Below are 16,480 nucleotides of genomic sequence, written 5' to 3' on the forward strand. Positions count from 1 at the left end.
TTACTCACCCTCATGTTGTTCCAAACCCGTAAGACTTTCGTTCGTTGATGTGCGAATATGCTTTAGCTTCTGCTTATCTCAACGGATGTGTGAGTTGATGAATGTTTATATGTGAATAAAAGCCTCAATTAAATCTCTTCAGAAGATTTTGACTAAACCAATCGATTCATATGGATTAGTTTTACGATCTCTTTATAAACTTTTTTTTCTTTTAAAATCAAAAAAATCGTGAGCCAAATCAAAGTGGTAGTTGCGTAGCTGTCAGTGAAAGGACAGAAAGCTCTCAGATTTCATCAAAAATATCTTCATTTGTTTTGAAGATGAACACGACATGAGGGCGAGTAATAGATGACAGAATTACAATTTTTGGGTGAACTATCCCTTTAAATCACTTAGTAGAAGCTGGTCAAATGCAAGCATGGTTAATGCAATGCATATTTTTTTCAAGTAGTGCAATTCAACAGGCTTTTTTATTTCAGAAACAATTGGCATTATTTTACTTCCCTATGCTATCAATATGATAGACAATTTTGGGATTTTTTTTTGGGGGGGGGTTGCCATTTGATGTCCAATGTCAAGCCTATGTGCTGTAGCAAAACCAGTTGAGAAGCATCGCTGTCACATTTGATTGGTGTAGAGTACAATAGCTGACTTTCGTTCGTTGATGTGCGAATATGCTTTAGCTTCTGCTTATCTCAACGGATGTGTGAGTTGATGAATGTTTATATGTGAATAAAAGCCTCAATTAAATCTCTTCAGAAGATTTTGACTAAACCAATCGATTCATATGGATTAGTTTTACGATCTCTTTATAAACTTTTTTTTCTTTTAAAATCAAAAAAATCGTGAGCCAAATCAAAGTGGTAGTTGCGTAGCTGTCAGTGAAAGGACAGAAAGCTCTCAGATTTCATCAAAAATATCTTCATTTGTTTTGAAGATGAACACGACATGAGGGCGAGTAATAGATGACAGAATTACAATTTTTGGGTGAACTATCCCTTTAAATCACTTAGTAGAAGCTGGTCAAATGCAAGCATGGTTAATGCAATGCATATTTTTTTCAAGTAGTGCAATTCAACAGGCTTTTTTATTTCAGAAACAATTGGCATTATTTTACTTCCCTATGCTATCAATATGATAGACAATTTTGGGATTTTTTTTGGGGGGGGGGTTGCCATTTGATGTCCAATGTCAAGCCTATGTGCTGTAGCAAAACCAGTTGAGAAGCATCGCTGTCACATTTGATTGGTGTAGAGTACAATAGCTATGTTTCCATTCACCTATTTTCACCTATTTTTCACCTATGCGCATTTTGGGATATCGTATAAAAAACACACACAATGGAAACGGCAGGATATGGATAAGTTATAAAAATGCACAGACAATTTAATTAGTTGAGGCGCTAGACAACATGAAAGCATTTATTGCGAAGTCATTTATATGATGTAGGAGAAAAGTTTCTTCCCCGATTGCAGCAACTTCCATTTTTATTACAGATATTTTGTGTGAATTTCCCAGGAAGTGACAATCATGTTCTCTTAAGGCGAGACACTACAGGTGAATAGGGTACAATGTTAAAATAATAGATATCACCATGAAACTTCCTCAGTTGATTACTTACAAATTTCAAAAACTTGTAATACATTTATTTAATGAACTTGTGTATGTTTAATTATGCAAATTAGGCATTATCTCATGAAATATGCGCAATTTTGCATATATTTTCAGGAGATAGATCTGAACATATGATAAAGCCAGGTGTAAAATTCTTTTTTCATTTTGATTACACACAAGATGCAAAAAGATGTTCAGAGGGATTTCAGGATATATGCTTTCATTACCTAAGAAATCAAATTTTCGCCATATTTTTTTTATTAAAATGTCACATAAATCAGGTCAGGAATGATTTATTAACAAATCCCTCTGAACATATCTTCAGAATACTGCTAAGTGTATAACTGGATAGTTTGGTGTACATCGGTGCTTCATAGGCTGAGATGTGTCACTGGAGAATAACAAAAACCTAATTTTGAGAAAAAGGCATTTAGAGATTTGTAATGTAAAAAATCATACTTTTTTTTTAGTGGAAACAACTATTTACTGACACAATATCTTATCAAATCATTAGCAACAACAATACAAACCAGCTAAATCACATAAAAACTTATAAACACAGCATTTATGGCCTTCAACTGAACAGAAAAAAACGTCAAAAACACACATCTAAATGTCAGAGCGCGTCACGTGATGCATCTGAACCAATCACGTTGTCAGAAATTGACATCAGCCAATGAGATTTCGCTTTTAGGGTTAAATGCCCATTATACTTTCACGATTGGTTGCTGATTAAAAGGAAATGACCATATTTGGATCCGACAGCATTGTACAGAAGAGAGAGAGCTTCACAGACGTGTGTGAGATTAAAGGAAGAACACAGAGATCGCGGAGCAGCGCGTTGATTTCAGAGCGCCAACTTTTGTTGAATTTCTGAGAAATCTACAGACGCAAATAGACAAAGTGTAGTAAAATAAAGACCTAAATGTGTATTTTGGACTTTTTTTCACCACAAGTCTGAAAGAAGACATGTTATTATTGAAGACAAATAGCCAGATGTTTTTGCCTGCCGTGTCTCGCCTTAAAAACAAGGGATGGAAACTGCTTTATTCACAAATTTTTTGTAGACGATAGTCCAATTTTGCCCACAAGTTAAATTCGCAACTTTGAATATAACATACTAGTGTGGTGTTACATAAGCTAATAAAGCGTAAAATACATGTTTATTTAGGCCATCACGAAGGACCATGAAACCCTCCTGAAAAAGCAGCAACAGGATGTGATGTCACTCTCCACACATCTCGAACATGTGATTAACTTCACAAAGTGGGCCACAGCCAGTAACAGTGGAACGGCCCTCCTGTACTGTAAGCGGTTGGTAAGTGTCTTTCTCTTATGGCATGTCTTCTGTGTTTATTTTATTTTATTATTAATCTAAATTTAGCTGAATGTCAAGTGATAATCTCAGTTATCTCAAATAATCACGTGGTGTAATTATTATGACAGGTCTGGTCATCCTGCTGTTTGGCTGATGGTCTCTCGCATTTCTTTTCCCCTCTTAGATAACATGTCAAATCCAGTACCTCATGCGAGCAAAGTGCAACATCTCGTATGTTCCCCAGAGCTTGGTTCGGTTCCAGTGTCGATCTGCTTTTTGGGCCTCAAATGTGGATCTTGGTAAGACGCTTACAAAATCAGTTCTCAGACATTCATGGCAATGGTTTTCAAGCAGAGATGTGTTTGTTTGTTTGTTTGTTTCACCCACTTTTGGCATGTTTGAAATTAATATTCGTTGGGCTACAAGAAAAGTAAATCCATGTCAGTGCAATAGGTATTTAGTAACCATTCACAGCAAAATAAAAATAGAGTGCTAAAGTCTTCTGAAGTTTTGTGATATTGTCGCTTTGCGAAGAACATCGCTTATTTTAAGTTATTATTCACTGAAAATCCCTCCTCACAATATTCAGATTTGGCTTCCAAGATTATAATTTTACATAGCGATGCACCAAAATTTCAGCAACCAAAATTATTCAGTTGAATTTTTGTTTTTGTTTCGGCCAAAAGAGTTTTTGAGGGCCGGAATTATTGACCAAAACTGTGACGTTTAATTAGTGCTTCTCCGATGTCACATTTCATAGTGTTTCGCACGTTTCACATGTTTTTGTAGCTTGTCCACAACGTAAATCCACAGGTAAACATGTCAGAAGTAGGGCTTGGTAATGAGTTTAATGCTTTTTAGGCACTGACCGAATTGACCCATCGAGTATCAAAAAATGTCTTGTTGTTTGGTACCAAATTTCGATAGCTGAGGGGTTAATCTCGTCAACATCAATGAGCCAATAAGCCTCAATTGCACGAGGCATATAAAAAGTATCGTTCAGGAGGTGGTATCTAAGGTATAGATATCGAACATTTTTGAACAATGCCCAGCCCTAGTCAGCAGTGTGGAAACTAAGGTTGGGTTGACAATATTGATTTCTCCATTTTAATCGATCTCCATTTTGATGAGTGGAGATCTTCTAGTCTAGTAAGTAAGTAAGTACCGTATTTTCCGGACTATAAGTCGCTCCGGAGTATAAGTCGCATCAGTCATAAAATGCGTCATGAAGAAAAAAAAAACATATATAAGTCGCACTGGACTAGTAGTCGCAATTAAATTTAGAAATGATTTTCACAAAATCCAAGACCAAGAACAGACATTTAATCTGGAAAGGCAAGTTATTCAGCTGCACAACAGCACACAGAACAACAGGCTAAATAGGAGTCCGGTGTGTTAGCGTAACACATTAACAGTTATTCAGCTACACAATAGCATAAAGAACAACAGGCTGAGGTGTTCGGCATGTTAACGTAACACATTAACAGTTATTCAGCTCCACAACAGCACACAAGAACAACAGACTGAATGGGTGTCCGGTGTGTTAGCGTAACACATTAACAGTTATTCAGCTACACAATAGCATAAAGAACATATACCTGGGAGGCTGAATAGGCTAAATTAACATAAGCCAGCAAGTCCAACAAGTTACCGGTAAGCAAGTTCACCAAGCTCCCGCGATCTCATTCCACAACACTGAATACATTGAGTTCTTCCTCTGTGTCGCTTCTGAACAACTCCGCTAACTAGAGCGCCCTCTCGCGGCTGTAGACGGTAATGTTTTCTCTTGGTTCATCTCAGTCAGTATGAATTAATGTTGATATATAATGTTGATTTATAATGTTGAATTAATGTCGCACCTGACTATAAGTCGCAGGACCAGCCAAACTATTTTATTTTTGAACAAATTTGGTCAATTTTAAAACAAATTCAAATACATTTAATTTTGACACCTTTTAATGTGGCGTGACAGATCGCTGTAGTCATCTCTTCCTCTTAACTACTAGTTACAGCACGAAATAAACATGAATGGGCATCATGTTGAAAGATACAGTACAACTTACTGAAATGTATCATGTCATTCATTTAAAGTGTCATGAAATCCCTCTGTTTGCCTGAACACACATTATACTGACAAATGAATATTAATATATGAACGGAGAAAGAAAAACAAACAACAGAGTTGAGGGCACCTTGATGTATTTTACAAATATAAACCTATGACAACAAACTCTTATCATTAGAGACTCATGAACGTTTTGATGAAAATTCTTAGAAATATCAGCAAGGCCTATAAAAAAAAGTGGAAGAACATTTTAAAGGTCTAATAATATTTTCATTGTTTCCCAGCACTACAATCTCTGAACAACTGACACGCATCAGTTTAACACAGTAAAGGCATTTTTGTCCCCTTTTCTTTGAATTTTCAGTCTACATGATTGTAACATAGTTCAACTTATTGATATAGTACATTTATGCTTCACAATTGTTTTAGAAGTGTATATAAAGAGTAAATAATAAAAAGATAATAAGCATATAATAAAAAATACCAAATAACAATGAACATGCCTACACACAAATAGCCACACACGCACTTCCTTCAAAAGCCAAGTTAAAAAGATACGTTTTCAACTGAGACCTAAAAACCTCTATAGATTGAGCCTGCCAAATATAGAGCGGAAGACCGTTCCACAATTTAGGAGCAACGACTGCAACTAAAGCCGGGTCACCCTTGACTTCTTGGAACAAGGGAATGGCAGCAACATTTGATCCGTCGATCTCCGCGTCCTAGCCGATGTGTAAAATCCTAAATGGATAGTAATATAAATTGGAGACATGTTGTGAAGAGCTTTAAAAACCAATAATACAATCTTAAAATCGATCCTATACTGAACTGGCAGCCAAAGGAGAGATGATAGCACTGGTAATGTGATCTCATGCATAATACAGCACAGTGATCGGAATAAAAGAGTTCATTCTCATGAATAATGCAGAGAAGAGCTCAGAAAATGACGTTGGTTCAACTTTGTTTTTTAAACCAAAAGAAATTAAATGGCTGCAAATAAAAACACGAAAATATAGCCACTTTACCCTTAATAATATACATGAGGTTTTTTTTTTTTCATTGATGTGCAACTTGTATGTTAACATCTCAAAAAATGTGTTAAAGGTGCAGTAAGTTATTTCTTAAAGTCGTTGCTGATATTTGAAACCAACGCAAGCAAACACAACCCTCTCTTAATCGCTCCGTCTCCAAATCTCACCCTCCAATTCTAACCGCCCTGCTCTGAGTCGGTCTCGAACCCTGATTGCTGGCATGCGGGGCTCAGTGCACCAACAAGGACGCTAAACAGTAAACACCGCATTCTCTAGCAGTCGTCAGCCTGCACAACTCCGTTACACACGCAATCCAAGAGTGATTTATCGTAGCAAAAAAAAGCGTATCGTCCACTTGATACGATCGACCAAAACACATCTTAGAGAGATACTTCACTGATTAGCATTAAGCTTTGTATCAGTAGAAAACCTGTAGTGTTTTCGAATTACCATGCTTCCCTGCCTCATGTCCCCCTGAGACGAGAGATTTATGTATTTTTTTTGTCTAGAAAAAAATATCCTATGACGCAAAAATCGTCATTGTGCATTATCAGAGTATTTCCTGGCCAGAGGCTAAAAATGGAGCTAGTGCCGCATGTTTTCAACTCGCCCATAGTGGGTGGGATCTCACTCACAGAATGTACAAACGGCGTCTTTTCAGTTTCAAGTCAACTAGTAACCTATTTGTATTAATTCTTCCAACACTGGCCTCTGTAACCGGTAGGCGTGGCCTCGTAGGGCAGCGAAGCAAGTGCATATTGGGAGTTGTTGTCTTTCATCCACATGAGGCAAAAATACATTTTCTGGCTTTTCTCAGTCTAAAAGGCACCAATTTCTACTACATGCATGACCCAGTTTAAATACACATTAATCTTTCCAGCAGTGAAGTATGCCTTTAATACCAGGTGTAAACAGGGCCATAGAGTAATCTGTCAAAATAATGAGCGACCAGTCTGTCCGATCTCTCTCTGAAACTTCATGTCCTCCCTAATAGCTTGATCAGCTCATCCTGTCCATCTCTTTTTCTCTTGGCTGGTGCTGGCGCTCCTCCTCCTCATCTTGGTCATCCACTGCTGAACTTGGCCCTGGTGTGTCCTCTGGGCTAAAAGCCTCGGACCTGTGGTACTGAGCCCAAAATCACGCTGCGTTTCCACCGTCGGCCATGAAGCTCTGCAGCGCTTCACTAAAACCCGCCCGTAACACGCCTCTCTGGAACAACGTCACGCAAACCCATCATTTCACCAACAAATGGAAGTTTTATCAGAAAAATAACCATAAAGAAATCACTGGAAATGAGCAAGATCGCTAAACGAATATTATCGTTTGCTGGCATTTTTGTTGTTTACTTAAAGATTTAAAGCATCAATGTTTTACCACAGGTTTACAATAAAATGTGATGCATTGATCATAATGAATTAATTTGTCAAGATTGCACATTAGTCACGGAAATAAAGTGGTATTTACAGTTATTTCACAAAAGAAAGAGGACACGCGTTCAGTCAGTGACGGGAAATATTCGGTTAATGCGTCCACTGGTTCGCACTGACACCCGCGCATGTGCAAGTGATTTGAGCTCTCAAAAACAACGGTCCACTAAGTAGTGCTCATGCTGAATGTGTCCAATTGCGCCAAGGTTATTATAGTTTTGCATTTTTCATTAGGTTTTATTTTTATTTCGTTTTGACTTTTTGTTTTCAAATTCAGTTTAGTTTTGAAAATGCTTAGTTTTAGTGTAGTCTTTATTAGTTTTACTTTTTTACTTTTTAAAATTACTTTTTTTGTTGTAATTTGGGTTATTTGTCAGGGGCAATATTCAAAAAGGTCAGAAAAAGTATTGTGTAATAATAACTCAACAAAAACATCATACAATTTTAGAAAATATGTATTCAACAATGAAACCAGTACATAAATTGTCATATGGGCACAAATATGTAAACAGTTTAGACAAGACTCCGCAGTAAATGCTAAATGTGTAAGTGACGTGTGCCAAGAAAAAGCCAACAGACTAAAGAAGACGCACATGAACAGCATGAGTTCAACCCATTTTCCAGCCACATTTCTGTCAGAGTGTCAGGAGCTCAATCTGAGAAAAGAACATGAAAAATAAAAAATAAACTTGTGTCCCAAGTTCCAGCATGGTAAACAAAAGAATGTAAGTCCCTTGCATTAGTGAATCAGCTGTTTAAAATACAGCTTTTCCATTTTTTTGTGTGTGTGCGTGAGTGAGTGTGCGTGGGTGAGAAAGATGAGAGAGATGGCTTTACTTCAGTCAAGCAATAATCTCTTATTGGTCTTGAGAAAAACTCGTTGCTCCAGAGATGTAGTTGTTCTGTTTCTCAGGTCAGATGAACGCAGTCCACACAAAGAGAAGATGCGCTCCACAAAGGCTTGTGAGGCCGGGGCACTAAGAGATCCAATGCCACAGGGGCAAGTTTTGGATACACCGCTTCTCTAGATCTCCAGAACTGCAATGGTGTCTCATTAAACACTCCCTGTTTGACCTCGCAGAAATACTTCTCCATTTCCATCAACAGACTATCGGTCAGATTAGGCTGATTCGTGGAGGACGCGTTGACCTCTATACGGGATGCGAGGAAGCGGTATTTCTGAAGGACGGCAAGAGGGGCTCCTGTTGGAGTTTGAGGGGCCCTTGCAGGCCCTTCAGCAGTACTTGAGCTAATTGCTTTCCAACAGCAGTGATCAGCAAGTGTGCCTCGAGGTTGAGCAGGCATGGCACTGACTGTGACTGAAGCTGGTCTGTGTTAACAGCAAAGGGCTCAAGCAGCTTGACATGTTCTCCAGCTTAGCCCAATCGCTTGTGAGAAGAGTGTCCATGCCAACATTCTCAAGTAGTTGGTTTAGTTCTGTTCGGGTCTCCAGCAGTCTTCTCAGCATATCAAAAGTGCTGCGTGTGCTACAATCCCACAGTTACACTTTTACTGTTTGTACTGTAATTTGTTGACAGAGCATGCCATTGTGATGCAGAAAAGAAAAACACAATGGATTAAGATATAATCCATTTCAGACATGTGTAGAAAAATGACGTTCAACCATTTTGCATATAGTGATTTAGTAAGATTATTCAACAGAGAACCAGTAGAATACATTATGATCAACATAATCATTTGTATTTCTGATTCCTGAATTATCAGTTGCTATGATCATGTACAATGATTAATTGTCAAAGCATTTGATGTGTTCAAAAGAATAAGAACATTGCTTTTATTATGTGCTCAAGTGACTACATGGTGTGGAAGTTGAACAAGTAGTTTTGAGAATTTCAATTCAGATTGAGAAATGCACCAAAGTGACTGAGAAAAACTGCCAATTTACCGCCCTAAACACACTGCATTTAACATTCAAAAATATATTTGTCACTATAACTAACCACACTCCCCAACGACCTCCAGTCTCAGTATCCTCCTCGTCTGACCCCTCCGACTCCATTCCACAGTTCATTCTGCTCGTCTCCTACACCTCTTGGCTGCGCCTGAGAGACAGCACCACCTGACTCACGGCTCTGCTCTCGCTTTTTATCCCTGAGAAGCCGCACAGCCTTGACGATGTTGGAGCCGTTATCTGTCACAATGCAGCACCCTGTGTGAGGGTGGTGCAGGTTAAGCAGGGCATGGTGATCCTGGCCTCCGGGCGGATGGTAAAAACAAGCTGACACACCCATGAATCCTCATGAAAACCCATGTTAGTCCTCTCTTGCTCCAACCATCTACACATAGGGTCAGCTTCCTCGCATCCTTAATGATCTCTTCTCATTTCTGCTTTGCCGTATCCGTCTTAGCCCCAATAAGGCTGTTGACTCTTGCAGCTCCAGGTGTTTTGAACTTTGGTTCGAGTACATTGGCGAATTTTTGAAGGCAATCGACTAACACATTCGCTTTTCTCGGTGTTCTCCTTTACCTTGTTGAGGTAAGCTAGGTTAGCCTCCTTGTGCGTGCTTCTCAAATGTACTTTAAAATTCGTAGGATTTTTCCCTTTCATAAATCGTCCACATATTTTACCACCTTCCACTGCAAGGCACTTTGCTACTCAAAGCAATCCCAAATAGGACTTTGCCGCTTTCTTCCAACTTTCGGTACCGCAATAATGCCATGGAATGTCGAAATTTCTGGTTTGGGGCGAGGAGAGAGGCGGCCAATGCGTGAGAGTTGGCAGCTCTGCATTTAACACCCAATACAAAATTCACACCCCATTGAAATTCCTTTACCTCTTACAAAATCCAAACGCCATACCAAACATCTACACATCTTTTATACAGAATTCACTCCCTATACAAATACCACAGCTGTATAATTTTCACACTCCATACAATACTCATCATGATTGAAGCGGCAAACATTCAGTGTAAAAGTAAAAAAAATGACATAACATTATTTAATATTTGAATTAATATTAGTGTTTTGACATCAACAACCCAAGTGCATTTTACCTCAAACTTGCGACTAGTTAACTTTCTAAAGAAGGCTCAATCGCTTCTCGGGTTGACATTAACACACTGACAAAATTATATTCAGAATTTAAAATATTTTTTACCACTGTTTAATGTGTGATTGTGTAAAGGTGTTCACGAGATTCCAACCTTTCTTTCAACGTCGACCACTTGTTTTCATGGAGACGCGGTGTGTGCGAGAGTGTGTGCATGTGAGAGACGCATGAGTGACAGAGAGACCAGAGAGCAAGGAAAGAAAATGCAGCTAAACGAATACGCTGCGTGTTTTAAATAGCGTTCAAAAATGAAAGACGTTGACAAAGACAAAAACTAAGGACATTTACTCTATTTTATTTTAGTTAGTTTTGCCAAAACTAATGCCAAATAGTTTTTTTGTAATGACTCGTTTTTATTTTTATTTCAGTTAACGACTGTTTTTTCCCACCTAGTTTTCGTTTTTTCGTTCGTTTTCGTGAACGATTATAACCTTGATCTGCGCTCATTGTCATTGGAGTGTACTTTGAGTGGCTTGCGTGAAATTCTTGCAAATCTACTGTTTCTCAAATGGAAATGTTTCTGTATCTTTTCCCAGGTTCTTTAGTCGTAGAGAAAACTCCCGTCCGTCATCCCAGCGCTTCACAGCAATTCCTTCTCCAGCAGATGAACCCAGGCCCCAGACCCGATGGTCTTCAGGCAGGGTTCCGCAGCTCACCGTCCCAGCAGCAGCACCAGCAACAACAGCAGCAGCAGCAACAGCAACAACAGCAGCGGCAGAGCACACTGGCCCAGCTGCAGATGCAAGTGGAGAAACTCTCCCAGCAATCCAACCGCCACCAACCACCCAATCAATGGTCATGGTACCACGGTATGCGCTTACCAGGGCCGCCTCCACATAGACCCCTACAGGGTGGCTCGCCATCTCAGACGTTACCCAGCATGCCTCAGCACGGGCGCAGATATGGCGCACGAAGCCCTCCACCTATGCTTCAGCCCTCTAGCTTACCTACACAGGTGAAGTGTGACCTAATATTACAAGAAAGTAAATCATAGGACACGTATATGCTACCGGTCAAAACTTTGGAATGATTAAATATTTTTGTCGCTAAATGCTCACCAAAGCTGCTTTTCATTTGATCAAAAACAGTACAGTTGTGAAATATTATTGCAGTTTAAAAGAACTGATTTGTATTTGAATATATTTAAAAATGTAATATATATTTGTATAATATAATTATTCCTGTGATCAAAGCTGAATTTTCAGCATCTTTACTCCAGTCTTCAGTGTCACACGACCCTTTAGAAATCAGTCTGATGTGCTGCTCTATATATATATATATATATATATATATATATATATATATATATATATATATATATATATATATATATATATATATATATATTATTTTATTCAGCAAGGATGCATCAGACTGATCAAAAGTGACTTATATGTTTAAAAGGATTTCTATTTAAAATAAATGCTGTTTATTGAACTTTCTCAAAATTCATCCAAGGTTCTTGTCCAATTATACTGGTTTGGTTTCCAACCAAAAAAAGTTGTATAATTTGTATGATAATGTAAAACATCTTGTATAATATTAATTACTTATTTGTTTGGTTTTATTTTTATTGTATTTCTGCAACTCATGTATAGTTGTAACTGTTATTGCCTTGAAGATAGCCTGAGATGCCGACATGGCATTAAAAAGCTATTCTACTACTATTACAGTTTCCATAAAAATATAAAGCAGCAGCAGCAAAAAAAAAAAAAAAAAACGTTTTCAACATTAATAATAGTAAGAACCATTAATAATAACAATTGAGCATAAATCAGCATTATAATGATTTCTGAAGGATCGTGTGTGACATTGAAGACTGGGTTAATGATGCTGAAAATTCAGCTTTACATCACAAGAATAAATTGCATTTTAAAATATATAAAAATAGAAAATACTTATTTAAATTGTAGTAATATTTCACAATATTACTGTTTCTACTGTATTTTTGATCACATACATGCAGCCCTGGTGAGCAGAAGAGACTTCTTTCTTTTTTGTTTTTTATTCTGAACATTTGAACGGTAGCGAATGTTAATATAATGTTCATTTATGAATGGAAAACCAGTTGTGTAACTCTGAACTTGCTGTTTTTTTTCTGTCTTTAAGACTCTGAGGGGTCTCATCAACAATCCCACCTTCCCTCCTAAACCGATGGATGTGCTGCCTAGAAGCCGCTATCCGCACAGTGCTGCTCTTTCCAGCGGAGCTTCACTTCCCTCTCCACACACGCTCCATCAGGTGAGGCCATCTTATTCCACCGTATACAGTCATATTGGCGCTGGCCAATTTTATATATATATATATATATATATATATATATATATATATATATAACATGCTAAATTCTGTTTGGGCTTTTTAAGCAAAACATGCAGGCAACATCATACCTGAACAGGAGATATGACCCCAGCCCGATGCTGTCGGCTCAACGGCCCAGTTATCCACTCAGTCACCCCTCCACGCCAACAGAGCGAACTGGTATGATTAATCAGCAAAAAAACATACAAATGCCTGGCATTGGTAACCACCTTGTCTTGTCTTGTTAATTGGAGAAATAAAGGCTTGCTGTCTAGTTCATTATACCTTGATTTTATCTGACTTTTAGCACAAGGAAGGCAGTTTTCTCAGATGTCCATCACCTCATCAGAACCAAAGACCAGGTACATATTTGATCAATATTTTTCTGTTAATTGCAGGTTTTGAGTAATCATGTTCTTGTTCTATTCTGTAATCAATTCATCCTAAAATGCTTCGTACAAAATGTCATGTATCAAATGTTATGATATCAATATGGATATCTTTGTGATAATTGCATATTGATTGATCTGCGTTTAAAGACGGTTATAATAATTTAGTATGCAGATAAACCATTTCAAGGAAGTAATCGGGAGGCGATGAAAGTGTCTCATGGTGTAGATGGTTATTTATTATCAGCGAGGAAAATTTAATCATTCCTATTACAATTATTAAATCTGTTAACACTGTAAGCATGTGTAGCTTCATTCATTATATAATGGGAGTGATGTGAAGTTTACTTTTAGGGCATGTAAAGAAATATAAAGGAAGATATTTGGAAGAACCAAATATATTTGGTTATGAAACCATAGTCAAATCTCTTTGTGTGTGTATATATGTAAGTATATGTGTGTATGTGTAAAAAAAAAAAAAAAAAACTTGGCTAGATAGTAATATCAGAAATGCGTTCTCTCAGTTTGTAAAAAGGTCCATTATTTTAATACATGTACTACCTTGCTATTTCCCTCACGAAATGTGCTTCTAGTCATATTTTTTTTTTGTCCTTTTTTTTTCTTTAAGTTCTGTCTCCTGGAAACGTGCAGAAGCCCCCCAGAGTGGCCCATCAAACCCCTCTACCAAAAGAAGACGCAGGTTGTCTCCAGGACCAGTCATCGTCATCAAAGATGAACCAGAGGATGATGATGTTCATTTTGTAAGCTTTTACTCATCCTGCACCAGATCAGAGAAGAAATAGATCTGAACGTCAGACTTATAAATATATATATATTATTTATTTATTTTTTATTTATTTTTTTGTGCTACTGTAGGTAAACACAAGTGCTAAAGCCAGTCTTCCAGACAGCACAGGGGTTCAGTCTCAAACGCCGCTGCAGGGTGAGCAGCAAACAGAGAAGACCCCAGAAGCAGACGAAGACCCCAATGAGGACTGGTGCGCAGTGTGCCAGAACGGAGGAGAACTGCTCTGCTGTGACAAATGTCCCAAAGTCTTCCATCTCACCTGCCATATCCCCACTCTGACTGCTTCCCCAAGGTAACGGAAACATCGAAAGCGGCTAAAACAACCCCCACTGAATATAAGAAATTATTACATTAAACTGATTAGATAATTCGATCTGTAGAGATTTCATATGTAATGGTCTGGTTTCACAGACAGGGCTTAGATTAAGCCAGGATTAGACCTTGGTTCAATTAGGACATTTAAGTAGCTTTTACAAACGTGCCTTAGAAAAAAAAACATTACTGGTGTGCATCTTCAGACAAAACAATGGCCCTGACATATTTTAAGATATGCCAGTGCAAGTTGCTTTCAGTTAAAACGGCTCAAACGTGCATTTTAGTCTGGGACTATAGGCTTAAGCCGGGAAGTATAATTAAACAACTAGCCAATATACAGTCACCTAAAGGATTATTAGGAACACCATACTAATACTGTGTTTGACCCCGTTTCGCCTTCAGAACTGCCTTAATTCTACGTGGCATTGATTCAACAAGGTGCTGAAAGCATTCTTTAGAAATGTTGGCCCATATTGATAGGATAGCATCTTGCAGTTGTTGGAGATTTGTGGGATGCACATCCAGGGCACGAAGCTCCCGTTCCACCACATCCCAAAGATGCTCTATTGGGTTGAGATCTGGTGACTGTGGGGGCCATTTTAGTACAGTGAACTCATCGTCATGTTCAAGAAACCAATTTGAAATTATTCAAGCTTTGTGCATTATCCTGCTGGAAGTAGCCATCAGAGGATGGGTACATGGTGGTCATAAAGGGATGGACATGGTCAGAAACAATGCTCAGGTACGCCGTGGCATTTAAACGATGCCCAATTGGCACTAAGGGGCCTAAAGTGTGCCAAGAAAACATCCCCCACACCATTACACCACCACCACCACCAGCCTGCACAGTGGTAACAAGGCATGATGGATCCATGTTCTCATTCTGTTTACGCCAAATTCTGACTCTACCATCTGAATGTCTCAACAGAAATCGAGACTCATCAGACCAGGCAACATTTTTCCAGTCTTCAACTGTCCAATTTTGGTGAGCTCGTGCAAATTGTAGCCTCTTTTTCCTATTTGTAGTGGAGATGAGTGGTACCCGGTGGGGTCTTCTGCTGTTGCAGCCCATCCGCCTCAAGGTTGTGTGTGTTGTGGCTTCACCAATGCTTTGCTGCGTACCTCGGTTGTAACGAGTGGTTATTTCAGTCAAAGTTGCTCTTCCATCAGCTTGAATCAGTCGGCCCATTCTCCTCTGACCTCTAGCATCAACAAGGCATTTTCGCCCACAGGACTACCGCATCCTGGATGTTTTTCCCTTTTCACACCATTCTTTGTGAACCCTAGAAATGGTTGTGCGGGAAAATCCCAGTAACTGAGCAGATTGTGAAATACTCGACTGGCACCAACAACCATGTCACGCTCAAAATAGCTTAAATCACCTTTCTTTCCCATTCTGACCTTCAGTTTGGAGTTCAGGAGATTGTCTTGACCAGGACCACACTCCTAAATGCATTGAAGAAACTGCCATGTGATTGGTTGATTAGATAATTGCATTAATGAGAAATTGAACAGGTGTTCCTTATAATCCTTTAGGTGAGTGTATGTACATCTGATTATCTAATCAGATTTTAAAGAATATAATTGAGTCTTTTATGTCATAAGCATGTGAATGTGTTTTTGATTTGTGACCATCAAAAATAATCAAATGAGACCTAGGATTGTCATTTGAAAAGTCATTTATTTGTTGTATCGTCTCAAAAAAGGCATTACCATATACTGCCCAGCCAAAGAAAAAAGTTGCGGTTTGGATTTAAAGGACAAGTTCGGTATTTTACACTTAAAGCCCTGTTTACAGATCGTATCTGATGAAATAGAACGGTTAAGATTAAACTTTGGACACATGCTCCTGTCCCGAGAATTTTAGGTTTATTTAGCTTCCCCACCCCCACAATGGTTGTCTATGTGCACTGGCAGATTCCTTCCTAAAACACATTAAACTTTCGTTTACAAAGACGTGAAACTCACCGAGTAGTCAGGGGTGTTCACTGATATGATCCCAAAAAAAATCGCTGAAAAAGATGCTTTCCAACAGGTTTTATCGTAGTGTTTGTCCACCTCCATTGATTGTATTGAATGTGCTGTGTGAGGTACGATATTCCTCCGCCGCTTCTTCTTCTGCTTCTTCTGTGTATTCAA

General features: G+C 38.5%; 1 protein-coding gene across 4 annotated transcripts in view; it reads left to right on the top strand.

Annotated features, from left to right (window-relative positions):
• Window positions 1–16,480, top strand: part of trim24 (tripartite motif containing 24) — a 30,200-nt gene that overhangs the window by 8,718 nt on the left and 5,002 nt on the right. For 2 of the 4 annotated variants that reach the window (XM_079623676.1, XM_079623677.1), the window contains 9 exons: window positions 2,786–2,932; window positions 3,117–3,231; window positions 11,065–11,483; window positions 12,638–12,769; window positions 12,895–13,009; window positions 13,137–13,191; window positions 13,847–13,979; window positions 14,095–14,318; window positions 15,270–15,326. In XM_079623676.1, coding sequence (XP_079479802.1) covers window positions 2,786–2,932; window positions 3,117–3,231; window positions 11,065–11,483; window positions 12,638–12,769; window positions 12,895–13,009; window positions 13,137–13,191; window positions 13,847–13,979; window positions 14,095–14,318; window positions 15,270–15,326 — 1,397 coding nt within the window. The remainder of the gene's footprint in view (window positions 1–2,785; window positions 2,933–3,116; window positions 3,232–11,064; window positions 11,484–12,637; window positions 12,770–12,894; window positions 13,010–13,136; window positions 13,192–13,846; window positions 13,980–14,094; window positions 14,319–15,269; window positions 15,327–16,480) is intronic. The other 2 variants (XM_079623679.1, XM_079623678.1) reach the window with 1 other exon arrangement.

This window comes from Phoxinus phoxinus, assembly GCF_949152265.1.
Source record: "Phoxinus phoxinus genome assembly, chromosome: 9".
In the NCBI taxonomy this organism is placed as follows: Eukaryota; Metazoa; Chordata; class Actinopteri; order Cypriniformes; family Leuciscidae; genus Phoxinus; species Phoxinus phoxinus.